We start from the raw sequence: 16,361 nt of genomic DNA on the forward strand, positions 1-16,361 counted from the left end.
TGAATTGGTGTGAATACACGAGTTCAAATGAAAGCAATCAATTCCCAACAAGACTGTCTTTAAAAGGTCTTCAGTTATTTTTAAAAATCTGTTTATAATAATGGACATTTTCTTCTGAAACCTAATTCTTGTACACTCTTTCAACTTAGGAACTGGGAATTTTTTCAGAGCAACAGCCGTCAACAGAGTGTTCATGCCGTTATAATTACTGTAATTTCAAGATGACAACACTATCTAAAGCTCTTCTCAGACTCAAACACTATCAACACCTTAACCACAGGTGTCAACTTCAATTTGGCAAGGGCCACAGCTCTGCAAAGTGTAGCTTTAAGGCTAATTAAACTCATCAGATCGAACTAATTGATTCCTTCAGGGTTGTTTAAACTGACAATACAGGTGAGTGTGTTGAAGCCATGTGTGTTGCGGCCCTCCATGAACGGTCTTTGACACCCCTGGCCTTAACAAATGATCTGCATCTAAATGAGTCTGTGGCAGTGAGGCAGTGCAGCAGTTACATGCAACTCGAAGCTCTTAAAAATCTTATCGTTTACAAGTATGAAGATCTGAATCCTATTAGAAGTTGGAATCTGCAATAGAATTCCAATTTTTCACAATTGTTTTCACTTACATATAAATTTTGTCCGTTTTTGACATTATGGGGATACTCGGGTGTCAACAGCAAAATGGACTGCATGGTAATTTACTACTGAATACATTATTCCAGCCTGATCTCGTGAGGAAACGTAAGTATTTTACATTTTGTCAGTTCAGTGGCTGATTCGTAAGAGTTCAGTCGTATAAAAATGTAGGATTTAAAAAAGGTGGCGTGGCACCTAACCCTACCCCTAACCCCAACCGTCATTGGGTGATGAGAAAATTGTACTAAATTGTACGAATTTATACGAATAAGCCACTAAATCAAAAAGTTACGAATTGCTGTGAGATTTTGTTGATTATTCTGTTTATTTTTGAAGTGTAAACCATAAGAAAATTAGTGAAATTTGCTAGATCACTGAAATAAAATATTTCTGCAAAATTGTTGCAGTTTATATGGGTTGAATTTAACCAAATTAAACTATGTTCAACTTAATTTGTTTGTTTAAATTTAGCCCAAAAATACATTTTTTTTTTACAACCACTTAACTTAAAAAAAATAATAAATAGTAAATTTAAGGTATCATCTTTGAATCATTTTTTTCAGTGTATGGAAGACTTAGTAAGCAGGAAAAGGTGTAATATTTTGACGAACTGAAATGAACAAGCCTTATTCAGATCGATTTGTTATAACTTTTGGCACATTTTGGTACTCCAAAAGTTTTTCTTCTGGTCTGACTGATTAGTACAAGCCAAAACATGAATATTATTTCCTATTTTGAGCGGCAGTAAACATCAAATAATGCTAATTTAGTTTAGTTCCGTAAGTAGCTATGTTTCCATCCAAAAATGCAAATTAGATTTATGTGCAAAACTGGATTATTCACATAAAACATTTGAAAATAAAGCATTGTTTCCATCTAACAAGTTAACGATAACTAAATAAATCCCTTCCTGACAAACATGCCAACAAGTACCAAAAAGAAAGCCTTTTTTCTAACATAATAAATTTCTACCTAAGGTAAAACAGAACGAACCAGAGGTGACTCTTTTAGTAATAATATCGAACCACTGTAATGACAGACTTTGTTTAAGGACTTTTAGAGCGACCAAACAACATTTCAGATATTTTATAAAGTCTTTCTGTCTGCTGGTTGCTCCATTAATGCTATCATGCCAAATTTTATTATCACATGATCTGTAAAAACAAATTCGACTGACTTTTTTTACACGCATGCTGGAAATTATTCTGGAAATCGGTTTCCATCATACTTTATGCTCATTATTTCTAGTTGGATAAAAAGTTAACCCTACCTATTTTATCCAATTTTATGCACATCTTGGTTCTTCCATTAAGCATTTCACAATCAGATATTCGAGAATGTAAAAATAGGTGGATGAAACCAGCTTGTGGCATTGTTTACTTTCTGCCATCCACCATGGCTGACTGATGACACACTGTGGAAAAACACACTTTATGGTGTTAAACACCTTATGACCATGTGTATATGCATATGTTCATATAATACTTAAGTACTCATCAGGCACGTGCACACATTGGGCTGAACCTGTGCAGTGCACATGCCCTTTTTAGTCTTGGATAGAAAGTGCCCTTCCAAAATGACTTACAATGAGATTCTTCTGTTTTTCACAAAAGAAGGAAAATGAATTTTTTTTCACAAAATTTTGGAAAATGCAGGAAACCTGTAACTATTAACTTCCATTGTATTTGCTTTCCTACTATGGACATCAGTGGTTACAGATTTTCAGATTTCTTTAAAGTGTCTTCTTTAGTGTTCAACAGAAGAAAAAAACTCATAGGTTAGGACACACTTGAGTAAATAATTTAATTGAGTAAAAAGTCATTTAGAAAAGTCACAGAAATGATGTGCAGAGCTTCAGTTTGATTCACATGATTTTATTTGAATTATTAACAATATATAAAAGCAATTCATTACAAAACAATTATGAACACTTAATTATAAAACAATCCCTTTCCCTTGTGACAGAACACCAGATTCATTGATGAGGTAGAAAATAGTTGAGCAGATCTTTGATGACACTTTAGAGGAGAAAACTGTGACAGCACTGGACTTCCTAATGGAGTTTTAGCATTAATTCAGTTCAATTCATCTTCATTTCTACAGCGCTTTTACAATGTGGATTGTGTCAAAGCAGCTTAACATGGAAGAAAATTGAAACTGTGTCAGTCCAGTTTTCAGAGTTGAAGTTCAGTTCAGTTCACTTCAGTGTGGTTTAATTGTCACTGCTGAAAGTCCAAACACTAAAGAGCAAATCCATCGATGCGCAGCTCCACAAGTCCCAAACCAAGCAAGCCAGCGGCGACAGTGGCGAGGAACAAAACTTCACCAATTGACTAAAGTGAAGGAAAAAAACCTCGAGAGAAACCAGGCTCAGTTGGGCACGACCATTTCTCCTCTGGCCAAACATCTTGTGCAGAGCTGCAGTCCAGGCACCATTAATTACCATTATTGTCATTAATTACTCGCCTCATGTCCTTAGTTCAAATTCATGTTTACTTCATATTGAAAACACGAATAAAAACATTTTAAATGAAATCTGAGAGCTCTCTGACCCTAAAACCGCACGTTCATAAGAGCACAGTGCACTGTATGTGTGTCGCACTGCTGACGTTTAACCCAGAGGCCTGCGCGACTTCCTCTCATTTAAACAAAGCGTGGGCACATCCGAGGTAAACATCAGCAGTGCGACACACATACAGCGCAGGACAGGGCTCTCATGGTTTGATGAAGTTTTCTGGGATTTAAACAATTCTTCATTCTTGTGGTTTATGGAGGATCAGAGAGTTCTCGCGGTTCATCTCAAATATTTTCACTAGTTTTCTGAAGATGAAGAAAGGTGTCAGGGGTTTGGAGCAACAGCTGTCATTTTTAAGTGAAACTTCTTTCATGCAGAAAGAAAAACACAAAAACAATAAAACAGAAATACGACTTCAGAAGTTCTGTACTGCACTGCATGTGTGTCACACTGCTGATGTTTAACCCAGAGGCCTGCGCGACTTCCTCTCATTTAAACAAAGCGTGGGCACATCTGAGGTAAACGTCAGCAGTGCGACACACACACAGCGCAGGACAGAGCTCTCTTCAACACACGTCATGAACTGACACTGAAGAAAAGTGAGGTCTTAGGGGTTTGGAATGACATGAGGGAGTAATTAATAACTTTAACAGTCTTGTGAATGTCTGGAAAGGGTGCTCTCCTCCTCCTCACTTCTTTAGTTTTTTCTAAAAATGAAGAAAAACAATCAGAAATAAGACAAAGTTATTTAAGCAGTAATATGAAAGGCTGTCAAATAAAACTCTGTGTGTTCCTCTACCTCCTCTTGTATAACTGCTTCACAGGATTTGGGGTCGTTGGATTGAACCAGCAGTGCTCTTCTACCTGGTGTAACTGTAGCCGTTTAGCTGGATTACGGATCAAACACTGGGAAATCAGGTCCACGCATGCTGAAAAGTGTCACAGAGAGTGTGAAATATGTCTGCATACTCAACATTCATGAACGTCTTTAAATCTTACAACATCAAATGTTACAAAACATCCACAATTAAGTAACTTTAATATCTACAGGTCCTGTAAGCATTATATTTAATCCATTTGACTTATGACTGACATGTTTGATTCTGTCACTGAGGCTGAGATTGTTCAGAGGTGTCTGCTTACCTGTGGATAACCTGGGGTGTATCTGAATTGCGCCAAACATTATTGACTGTCTGTTATTGAAGGCCAGTCGTCCATGCATTATTTCATACAGCATAATGCCTATTGTCCAGACGTATGCCGGGTTAGCATGGAATACACGACACCTCAAAGCCTCAGGTGGCATGCCATGTCCAGCTCCTGTAAGAGAGACATTTCCAGAATTCAGTCATTTCATGAGACAATACTGTGAGCAAAGAAACTAACACAAAATTCCAACTCACCTCGATAGTCACTTTTATTGAAAGGCTTTTGGGTAATTGGCTGAGCACATCCAAAGTCGATCAATTTGAGCTCTAGTCGGGGTAGAGTCACCAGGATGTTCGCTGTGTGTATATCCCCATGGAAAACTCCACGCTCAGTGCAGAACATTATAGCTCGGATCAACTGACGCATTAACTGGCGTGCTTGGTTTTCCTCAATGTCCGCTGTGTCTTTGATGTACTGAAGCAAGGTCTGGCATGACTCTGCGTACTCCAGAATGAGAACACAGTTGTCCTCAATCTCAAGCCAGTTGTGTAATCTGATGATGTTTGGACATCGCGGAGCTTTCATCAACCTAAGCATCATTGCCACTTCTGCAAGCACAGGTGTGGAATGACCATCCTAGAAAGAAAACAGATTTCAAAGACATTACCAAAGCAGAATGGCACAAAGTACAGTAACACAAACTTCACTATGTGACACATTTTTGCTTGCATTTGAGCATTCAGTCATGCAGTTTAAGCTAAAAGAGGACTCTACATGTGTGTGTTCTGTCCGTCTCTGAGGCTGAGCACATGCACACAACAGCACAAGAGCTCTTTAGCACTTCTGAATGACTCGTATACACTCGAATAAATCAAGCACATCCCATGCTGCAAAAGTCCCGCTACTTGATTTCCCTGATTACCAGCTTTGTGTAGAAATGAATGCAGACTGCTTTACAAGGGGCCGGGATATGAATCAATGATCATTTTAACCTCCAATAATTCATTCATTCATTTTCTTGTCAGCTTAGTCCCTTTATTAATCCAGGGTCGCCACAGTGGAATGAACCGCCAACTTATCCAGCAAGTTTTTACGCAGCGGATGCACTTCCAGCCGCAACCCATCTCTGGGAAAACCTCCATTAATGTTAAATGAATTTTAATTAATTCCACAGCCCGACATTCATGTGTTCATAACTTGTCTCTGGGTTTATTTCTTCTGCTGAACACAAAAGAAGATATTTTGAAGAAAGTTGAAAACCAGTAAGCATTGACCTCAAAAGTATTTTCTTTTTCTACAATAGAGGTCAGTGGCTACCTGTTTCCAACATATCTGCTTTTGAGTTCAGTTTAAAGTGGTCCAGACAGGTACGGGAGAAGTGAAGGATGAGTAAACGCTCAGCACATTTTCACTGTTGTGTGAATTAATCAACTTACAACGTCCAGATAACGGTCCTGTTGACTCTTCACCATGCACTTCAGGGCAACCTGCGGAAAAACAACAACAAATTAAATTAAAGCCAACAAATTATTTATATTTATTAATCAGGAGGAAAATGTTGACTGAATTTTAAAAAAGTAGTTCTTTACCTTTACTCTTTTACTGCGTTTGTGAGATGCCACATACACCTGGCCAAAAGCTCCTTCTCCAATCAGGTCTCCGACTTCAAACTGAGTCAGATCGAGTCCTGAAAAACAGAAAAAAGCAAGGAGATTTACTTGGATTGTCTGGTATGAAACTGATCAAATATATGACTCCTGTCCTTTAAATCTGGACCTAATGCAATGATCTAAAAGCAGTAACTTCTATCAGAAATGCAGGAGTAAAGTGATTAATAATCTATATTAATTATCAATTACAGAATGATGACTTACCACGAGTGAGCCCAGAAGCCTCCTCAGGACCCTGGCCTGGCAGACATACTGACTCAAGGTCTGGCTCTGACTCTGGCTCAGGCTGTGGCGTAAAATGCAGGAAAGGGAGCTTTGCAGCCTTCCATGCTCTCTTAAAGAAAGCAGAGACTCTTTTCCCTTTCCTTCCTTTCTTGGGGTTTTCTAAAATGAAGAAAACAAACAGAAACATCTTCATGAACAAAGCTGCAGCTACAGTGCTCAGAACATTCATATATGCCAGGGGTGGCCAACCCTGTTCCTGGAGAGCCACCTTCCTGCAGATTTCAGTTGCTCCCCATATTAAACACACCTGAACCAATTAATTAGGACCTGAACACCACGTGATAATTACAGGCAGGTGTGTTTGACATGGGTTGCAACTGAAATCTGCAGGAAGGTGGCTCTCCAGGAACAGGGTTGGCCACCCCTGATATGGGTTGTTGCTAGAGCGGATACTGTACGTTTGCTGCCGGAAGTTAACGCAAATTATTTCTATTATTTACTAAATTTCTCATTTGTTGTATTTTATTAACGTCTACCCCCACCCCAACCCTAAACCCAACAGTCACAGTAATGTAAAAACTGCAGTTGTACCGAGTATTAGTTATGTTATCTATTAAATTACCCAATAAAATTTATTTTTTAACGCCTACCCCCACCCCAACCCTAAACCTAACCCTCACAGTACTGTAAAAATATTAATTATTGTTATACAGTGTCAAAAAAAATGCTACTTTATTAATGTGCATATTGCACTTTCGGCTGGCCGCATATCCGATCTAGACTTTACCCCTGATATATGCTTTACATTTATCCATTTCTCAGTGAATATGGGTAATATTTAGTAATATATATTGATGCATTTGAACAAAACTGATTTAATAAACAGATTTATTTATTAAAATAATATTTTAGTCACAGAACATTTTTAGAAATGGAAAGATATTAGAATATAGAATATTGTAAAGCATCCCATAGAAAATATGAATTTAAATGAGAGATTTGTGGGGGTGTACTCATATATGTTTAGCACTGTAATAATTAATACACAACCAACAGTACAACAAATGACACTGTCTGATTTAGAAACTAAAAACAACAAAGAGTAAAAATAACAGATGGCAAAATAAAATGAACCAAATTCAGGATGACTCACCATCAGTCCCATCAATTTTAGAGGGGTCTTGAACAGACGGAGGCGACTCAGGACTGACCGAATCTGCATCCGTCATTTTCTTAATATTGGAGGGGCCCGGAACACTCAAGGGCTGAGGATCTTCACAGACCTGGACTGGCGGACGCATCTGCTCATGGTCAACATGATCTGCGATGGCCGTTGGCTTGATCCTGGATGGTCCTGGAACAGCCAACGACTCGAGACTGTCGCAGACCTGGACTGGCGGACGCATCTGCTCAGTGTCAACATGACCTGTGAGGGCCGTTGAGGACTCAGGACGGGCCCGATCTGCATTCGGCACATCTGCTGTTTGCTTGATCCTGGAGGGGCCCGGAACACTCAAGGGCTGAGGATCTTCACAGACCTGGACTGGCGGACGCATCTGCTCAGGGTCAACATGATCTGCGATGGTCGTTGACTGGATCCTGGATGGTCCTGGAACAGCCAACGACTCGAGACTGTCGCAGACCTGGACTGGCGGACGCATCTGCTCAGTGTCAACATGACCTGTGAGGGCCGTTGAGGACTCAGGACGGGCCCGATCTGCATTCGGCACATCTGCTGTTTGCTTGATCCTGGAGGGGCCCGGAACACTCAACGGCTGAGGTTCTTCACAGACCTGGCCTGGCAGCAACACCGGCTCAGGGTCTGCATGTGCTGCGACGGTCCTGGAGGGACCTGGAACAGGCAGGTGCTCGAAATAGTCGTTATCTGACTGTGGTTCAAAGGGAACCACTCTGCTCTGGTCACAGCTAAGGAAAGGGCGCTTTGCAGCCTTCCATACTCTCTTAAAGAAAGCAGAGACTTTTTTCCCTTTCCTCCTTTTCTCTGGGTTTTCTGAAGTAAAGGAAATGAACAGGGAAACATTAGAAAACTCTTTAACCACAAGTTTAAAATAGACAAACTGCTAAAAATTAGACATATAAAAGACAATCACACAAAAGAAACATCAACAATAAATGTACAATTATAATAGAAAATGTTTGACAACTACAATAATTAATTGGAATTGCGAATCATTTCTATGACGTAAAATGACAAATACAACCTAACAAATAGTTGATAAGTCATCCATTTTAGACATTAGGAAAAATCCTAGAAGCAACTGTTTTGCAAAAATAAACATTTCACTCCTGCTCACACGAAATGCAAACTATTATAATAACTAATTTTTTGATTTTTCAAAATTCTGAGTTATAGAATATTTTATTATAGTTATAGTTTGAGCTATTTAACAATCACCATCACAATGTTTAATCAAATTTATGAAGCCTTTTATTTTTTTGTCAGTGGGTGCCACATCTACATCGACATTCTTCAATCAAGCACCACTTCTCCACCACAAAAAAATAATGAAACAAAATCCATATTTTTGCAGCTTTCCATTAGCAATCGTCAAACTCAAAGTTAACAATTTCTTGCGCTCTGGATCTTCAGTTAAGAAATCTGTGAGTAAATTATAACTTAAAACATTTAACAATCAGTCTTAGAATTCCAAATGAAAAGAGAAGTCTGGCTCCAGAACTTCAGTTAAAGAAACAGAGCTATACACATTTATTATTATGGAGGAAAAGTTGGGTTTATGTTTGTTAATTTAACTGTCTCCATGTTGTTTACCATGCTAATTTGAACATTGGGTGTGAAATAGCATGTAAGTAAGACTTCAAATCAACGTTATAACTAATTAATTGACAGTAAACATTGTTGTAGAATGATAGTAATTTGGCTGTTAATATGATTTTCCCATTTAGAATTTAAAACAATATTTCTGTTATTATATTTTTAAGAAGAAAGTCAGAATGTGTGAATATAAAACCAACTTTCCCTTAATTGTATTAATTTATCCCTGCTTAAACCAATAAAAGACTTAAATATAATATTCTCACTCAGTTTGCTCAAATATAACAAATATTCCTCCACACCATCAAAAACTAAGAAAATTACTGCATAGGTCTACACATAAAGTTTAAATTAAAGTAATATTAGAATGGTTTTTATCAGTAACGTTAGCGAGGCACAATTTCTGTTGAGTGGAAAGGAGAAACTTTAAAGCCAGAATGTCAATACATAAAATGACAGCAGGCCTCAATCCCAAAGTCAGAAACTATACAATATACACGAAACCATTACGATCACGAGAGGTTGAATATTTGCCTCTTAAGTCTGTAAGCTTCGTTATATGGCGATATATTATTATTTTTTATAGTTTTTATTAAATAATAGGTGGGAATACACCGTTTTTGTAAACTCTCATCTCACCTGTTGGGCTTCTCGTCGTGGTACAAGGTGTAGGAGAAGCCATCGTGTCACTCTGATGATTATTGTTGACAAAGTCAGTCGTGATCTTTTTAACTCGATGAAAAAACAAAGTTGACTTATTATTTTCCATTTGAGACGCAAAACAAGTCGCTAAAGTCATTAAATCACTGTTCACTGTACTCGTTCGTTTGTCACTCTGAGGAATTCTGTCGGCTATGACGTAACGGCCTTCTTCTCGTTCTATTTATTCGTCATGAGATTGCTTCTTCCAGACACTTACAACTTCAAGATATTATTTGTTACTATGAAGGTAAAACTGATATATAAGAGAACAACATTATTAACTTTTTTATTTTGTATGGAAAATATTTTATTTTATTTTATTTTATTTTATTTTATTTTATTTTATGTTTTAATTTTTTTCAAACAAAAATTCTCCAATTCGCAGCCTTCTTTTTCACATTTTTTGATTGAAATTGATGTTTTTATTAGCTAAATCTCTTAGACTAGTTAATAACAAGAAAATTATATATTCTTGGATTATTATGATAAATATTTTGGAAATATCACGGATACATAAGTCCTTGTTTCCTCTTGCTGTATCTGAATTATGTATCTCTGTTTAATTGTTAATTTAAAAAATAGTTTCTCTTATAATTAAATTTATATATATATATATATATATATATATATATATATATATATATATATATATATATATATATATATATATATATATATATGTTTATGTTATTTATCCTGATCTTTTATTATCATTGTTTTTTGTGCAAAATTGGATTTTGTATCTTTGTTATTGAATTCAGTAAAAAAATTTAAAAATAAATAATACAAATTTGTCATCAGTGAGGTGATATTTTACCAAAGCATATAAACATGTATTAAAGTTGTTTATCACAGTCAATATTAAGTGGACATTAGTGTTTTAAACATAAAAGATTGAATAAGAAATATGAAGGGTTGGGCTAAAATAGTCCATAAATTATCAGTCCACAAGAGAAAGAAAAAAATGTATTATGATTTATTGGACAAATAACAAACTGGTAGGCACAAATAACCTCACTAGTCAAAAATTGGCCATCTGAATAATAAATAATAATATCTAAATAATAATAACATCTGAATAATAAATCATCTGAATAATAATAATTAGAATAATGTCCTTCCCTTTTTATGCTTCTCTTGTAAATTAGTAAAATTCTTCTTTGACATAAAATATAATCGCTAAAATATTATCATTATCAGTGGATTTTACTTATTATATAAAACTCTATTTAAAAAGTATTGATTTATGAAGGCTTTTGGTGCTGGACACTTTTTTGTTTCTCGTTTTGTTAAACAATTCACGTCGCGTCATGGTTAAAAAGTAGTACCAAAATGAAAAGTCAAATCCGGTCCACTTAAACCTGAACGACTTTATGACGTTGTAGTCACCTGTAAACCACAATTAATACATTATTTGAGGATGCAATAGTGTTACAATTAAGCAAACTATTTATTGTGCATATAGTAACAGATTTACATCACTGTTAAACAGACACATCTAAGAAGAATAAATAAAAAAACAACAACACAGAAATATAGACAACACAAGTGAAATTTTATTTTAGAGTCTTTATTTCTACTATCCTCCAGCTCTTCCTGGAAGGTGCTCGCTGTGTTCCTCCATTGCTGCATCTTTTTCTGTGCCTGTAGCATCTGGACTCCATCACTTCACAGCATCTGAGGGGAAGAATATGATTTTGTATGATCCTAACAACTAAAAACTTACAACAGACCAAGACTTTTTGTCATGTTTCATGAATGCACAGTAATGTGCAGAGCAGGGCCGTGGACAGGGGGGTGGCCTGGTGGCTAGAGCCACTGCCCCTCTGCCCTCATTGGCTGAGGTGCCCCTTTCAGCCTGTAAATAAATAACATTTTTCTGTTGTTGGAACACTTTGTTGACAAAAAAAATTCTCAAAAAACAATGCCTTTACAAAAAAGAAGAGAGACAGAGAGAGAAAGAACGAAGGAAGGCTAATAAAGGTAGTTTAACACTGAAAACATGGATTCAAAGCTCCAGCAGGTAAATCATCATATGGAACATTTAGCTGTGCTTGTCTAATTAAGTAGGCCTATATTTTCCATAATAATCACTATAATCACAGGCTACAGCAAATCATTTAAATTCAAACCATGTCAATATTAGGCCTATAAATAGTTTAAAAAATGCAATATTAAGTTTAATATTAATATTAAGTAATATTAAGAGGCAGAAGCAGCTTCAAAAAGTGAGGGAGAGACCACTGAGCATGAGCTAAAATCAGTCAAGTAAGACTGTTAATCTGGAAGGGATATGCTAGAGTGTCATATAACATAGATGGACATTTAAATAATTTAAATATTGTAAATGCTTTGTTATTCATTCTAAGATGAAACTGGCTCAGAGTCAACTCAGCAAAGTAAAGGTGATGGAGACAGAAAATGTTCAGATTGTCCATCCAACAGTAAATAGTTTCTGTTATTATCCGCAATGTGTAAATGTGAATCACATACATGGAAGATGAGCTTATAAAGATCTTTCAGGACAAAAAAAAAGTTTTGTTGTTAAAGGTACAGGTAAATATAAAATGTAAAATGGTAAATAGTTCTGAAATTATTACAGTGTACTTTTTTTTTCTTTTAATTGTACTTTTACAACATCTAGAAAGTTTGTATAAGCAAGAACCCACCCACTTAGTGCCCCTTTTTTTGGTTTAGGCCCCTGCCCCTCAAAATGTCTGTGCACGGCCCTGGTACTCATGTTAATATTACACTGTAAACTTCAAAAAAACGGATCCTGACACCGAACGTCAGCCAGCTTCCTTCAGAGACTATCAGAAATACTTCCTGTTCCAAAAAAACCCCTGCCTGTCACACAAATACTTCTCTCTTACATCATCTGAATCTGTAAGTTCACATTTCGAAGACTCCTGGAGCAGAAACACCCTTCCTCTATGGTCAAAAAGTGGAAGTTAGTCGATCAGCAGTCATGAACCGCACTGATTGTCAGTACCGTTTTAAACTGATCATGATAGGTGGAGATTGTGTTGGAAAGTCATGCATGCTGCAGCGCTACACAAGAGGCCAGTTTCCAGAAAGTGTAAATGTGACCATTGGAATGAGCTTCCGCAATCACATCCTAGAGATGGAGCCTGGGGTGAGAGTGGCTCTGGACATTTATGATACAGCCGGTCATGAATCCTTTTGGTGAGTAACGAGAATGTAGGCTACAGTATCTACATGTTCTTTTAAGTTCACATGTATTTCGTATTGTGACGCAGTTCCTAGAGAAATGGAAATGAGAAAACAGTGGGCGTGGCTTGTTTTTCTACTGCATGCTGATTGGATGCATTGATGTATATATCTATAAATTGGATGTAGTAAATTCATTCAAAAAGATGGGAGAAAGAGTTTAAGGAGAGTTATTGCAATCTAACAGACACCTCCTCCTTCCCTTTTCTGTTGTCAAAACTGGCAGTTGAAGGGGCGTGTTTAAGTATGCTAACCACGCCCAATACCTAAAAAAAATACGTAATCTGACAATTTAACTGACAAAAGTAGTGCATTTTCAGATTTTATTTTTAGATTAAAGGGCAAACATTTTTCTTCCCCTTAATGACATGCACGTATGAATTGTCCACCACAAAACTAGCAATGTAAGCTAACTACATCATGTGGTTAGTTTTGATTTTATTTGTACTTTAAAGCTCGTTGTAAAAGTCGTGCAAAAAGAATGAGCAATTGAGTCAATCAATATTAGAAAACAGCCTGCAATACTATATTTCAAGGTCAATGTTTAGTCCTATTGGAATTTTTACTTTTAATGAGATTCATTCTGAAGCACAGTACAGTATAAAATAATTAAATGATTGAGGACGGATATATATTTTTGCCTCCCAGATTATTGTATTAATCTGCCCCCTGGTGGTAAAGGTGCCTAAATATCTGACAAACCCATAACTGGCAGTTTTCAACGACTTTGCAAGAAACCCTCCGAAGTTGTGCCAGAACATATTGTCCAGATGAAGATCCAACATGACACTTTCAGCCATAGCAAGAGTAGGGTTTCAACGGGGTAAATTAAAGACTTTCCTAAACCATTATGAAAACCATTTCAGACATACACAAGGATAAACGCTAAGGCTTTTTTTTTTTCAAATGGCACAGTTAAAACATGATAAAATGTTATTGTAAGAAAGATAATCAAACCAGATTTGTAAATGGAGTTAATAAATAATCTTTTGTTATAACTTTTATTGAGATGGAATGATTGAGATACAGTTGAAGTTATTAGCCCCCCTGAATTAGGCCTATAAGCCCCCCTGTTTATTGTTTTAATAACTCATTTCTAATAACTGATTTATTTTATCTTTGCCATGATGACAGTAAATAATATTTCACTAGCTTAAAGTGACATTTAAAGGCTTAACTAAGTTAATTAGGTTAACAAGGCAGATTAGGGTAATTAGGCAAGTTATTGTATGACCAAAGTTTGTTCTGTAGCCTATCAGAAATGTATGTAGCTTAAAGAGGCTAATAATTTTGACCTTAAAATGGTTGTTAAAAACATTTTATTTTAGCCAAAACAAAACAAGACTTCCTCCAGAAGAAAAAATATTATCAGAAATACTGTGAAAATTTTCCTCACTCTGTTAAACATAATTTAGGAAGTTTTTTTTTAGAAATATTTAGAAAATATACATTATTCTTGAGCTTTTATAGGGGACAACTTAATTATTTTATCTTCAATCCACTTAAATTTAAAAAAAAACTAATAGGTTAACTTAATTCATGTTATTCCTTCTCATTTTCGACTGTTGTACCCTTTAGATTTTTGGTTATATTTCTTCGTGCAATTCCTGTATCTAAATTTTGATCACTTTTCCACACAATAAAGGGGTTTTGTTTAATAGCCTTGGTTATTTTGTAAAACACTGTTCTACTAGCATGATACCTTTAAACTCTAAATGAGGATCATCACATTCATTTATTTATTTTCTTTTTCGGATGAGTCCCTTTATTAATATGGGGTTATATTATATAACTTATCCAGAATATATGCAGCGGATACCCTTCCAGCTGCAACCCATCCCTGGGAAACACCCATACACTTTCATTCACATACACCAAGGACAATTTAGCTTATTCAATTCACCTACTGTATAGCGCATGTCTTTGGACTTGTGGGGGAAACCGGAGCACCTGGAGGAAACCTACGCGAATATGGGGAGAACATGCAAACTCCACACAGAAATGCCAACTAACCCAGCCGAGCCTCGAACCAGTGACCTTCTTGCTGTGAGGCAACAGCACTACCCCACTCGCCTTAGTTTTGATCTCCACTGAATAAATACATTTGGATTTGTTATGCTTTAGCTGTTGCTCGTATACATTTCTAACATCATGGTTGACTGACCTGTTTGTCTTCAGGCAGGTTATCTGCTGTTGCTTCCCTCAGTCTGCCGGATGTCTGCTGGTGTTTGATCTGGGCGATAACAAATCTTTCAGTTACATCAAGCATCGATACACAGAGGTGTGCAAGGCTGTCCGTCCATACAGTGTGCGGTTTGTGCTGGTGGGACACAAGTGTGACAGAGAAGAGCGAGAAGTGAGTCAAGAAGAAGTGGACGAGTTCGCAAGTAAAGTTGAAGCTCCGTATATCGAGGCCTCTGCTAAAACAGGTCACAATGTGGCAGAAGCTTTTGAGCTGTTAACCCGCCACATTTATCAGGGCTTAATTAATGGAGAAGTGCATTTGCGTGAAAGCTGGGGAAAGATTGAGAACAAAACCAACAAATGTTGTGCCTCATGAGATAAACATGACTACAATTTTTTATTGTCAATACAAAAGCCATGCAAAAAATGAAGAAAAAAAGAAATTAATGATATAAAATCACATTTCAATAGATGACAGTGACTGAACATAGTTTGTGAGTAAACTGCTGTTTGTATTTCTCTTCTATTTTATTGTGCTGTTTAAAGAAATCAAAACAACAGAATTATATATTTTAACCCTTTCACTGCATATTTTGACTGTTTTAAAGAATGACTGTTAAAGTAATTTAAAGAATGAAATAATTTAAATAATGGCTCACACACACACCATTGCTGGTGTACAAAAGAAATAAATAAAACAATCATGTTGCATACACTTAATTTTGGTTTTATTGGAAAAAAAAAACATGTTAAATGAAAATCTAAAATATTTTTATGGTATAATTCAAAACATAAAGGTGATTTATATAAAAAAAAAAATTTTAATAGATAAATTGCTCTTACACTAGGATTTAAGAAATGCAATCTAAACATTTTTTTCTTTGTGGGGTAGTTAAAGGGTTAATATTTTTCCCACATTTTGTGTGTGCCTTGGACTGATTTTTGCTGTTAATTCTGATGAATCCCTTACTCAAAGAGCACCGACACAATTTAAGCTACCCCTGAGCACTTATGGCTTGATTTTGAACAGAATTATTTCATTTAATTGCATTGTGATTTGACAGGTTAAAATACGTAAAAGATAAAATCAGAACATTTAAAACATTTTATTATATTACCATGATTAAAAAAAAAAAAAAAAAAAAAACTTTTCAAACTCACTTGCTTAATGTTGCTGTTTAGGGTTTTGTTGTAAAATTATTGTTAGGTCAAATGATAACAAGTGCTGTGCTTCAAATCAAAACATTTGATTT

At 36.1% G+C, this 16,361-nt stretch overlaps 2 protein-coding genes across 7 annotated transcripts; one reads left to right on the top strand and one right to left on the bottom strand.

Annotated features, from left to right (window-relative positions):
* Positions 1 to 2,491: 2,491 nt before the first annotated feature.
* Positions 2,492 to 9,828, bottom strand: LOC799644 (serine/threonine-protein kinase pim-2). Of its 6 annotated transcripts, none has more exons than XR_015511677.1 (10): positions 9,631 to 9,828; positions 7,351 to 8,208; positions 6,177 to 6,356; positions 5,892 to 5,989; positions 5,739 to 5,789; positions 4,557 to 4,938; positions 4,297 to 4,473; positions 3,953 to 4,082; positions 3,627 to 3,860; positions 2,492 to 3,262 (listed from the first exon to the last, which is right to left on the bottom strand). XR_015511677.1 is itself a non-coding variant. In XM_087287390.1 (9 exons), the coding sequence occupies exons 1-9, from the start codon at positions 9,788 to 9,790 to the stop codon at positions 3,851 to 3,853; spliced, it is 2,046 nt and encodes a 681-aa protein (XP_087143516.1). In that variant the 5' UTR covers positions 9,791 to 9,828; the 3' UTR covers positions 2,492 to 3,850. The 6 variants fall into 6 exon arrangements, 3 of the variants coding, with proteins under 3 accessions (XP_087143516.1, XP_087143518.1, XP_087143517.1); XR_015511676.1 differs by having other exon boundaries at positions 2,492 to 3,239; positions 3,341 to 3,860; XM_087287390.1 differs by having other exon boundaries at positions 2,492 to 3,860.
* A 2,717-nt stretch (positions 9,829 to 12,545) lies between these two features.
* Positions 12,546 to 15,602, top strand: rab39al (RAB39a, member RAS oncogene family-like). The gene is given in 2 exon segments (NM_001442889.1): positions 12,546 to 12,879; positions 15,103 to 15,602. Coding segments are annotated over 2 exon segments (600 nt in total). The 5' UTR covers positions 12,546 to 12,661; the 3' UTR covers positions 15,485 to 15,602.
* The last annotated feature ends 759 nt before the right edge of the window (positions 15,603 to 16,361 follow it).

Source organism: Danio rerio, chromosome 16 (genome assembly GCF_052040795.2).
Source record: "Danio rerio strain M-AB ecotype USA chromosome 16, GRCz13ab, whole genome shotgun sequence".
Lineage (NCBI taxonomy): Eukaryota > Metazoa > Chordata > Actinopteri > Cypriniformes > Danionidae > Danio > Danio rerio.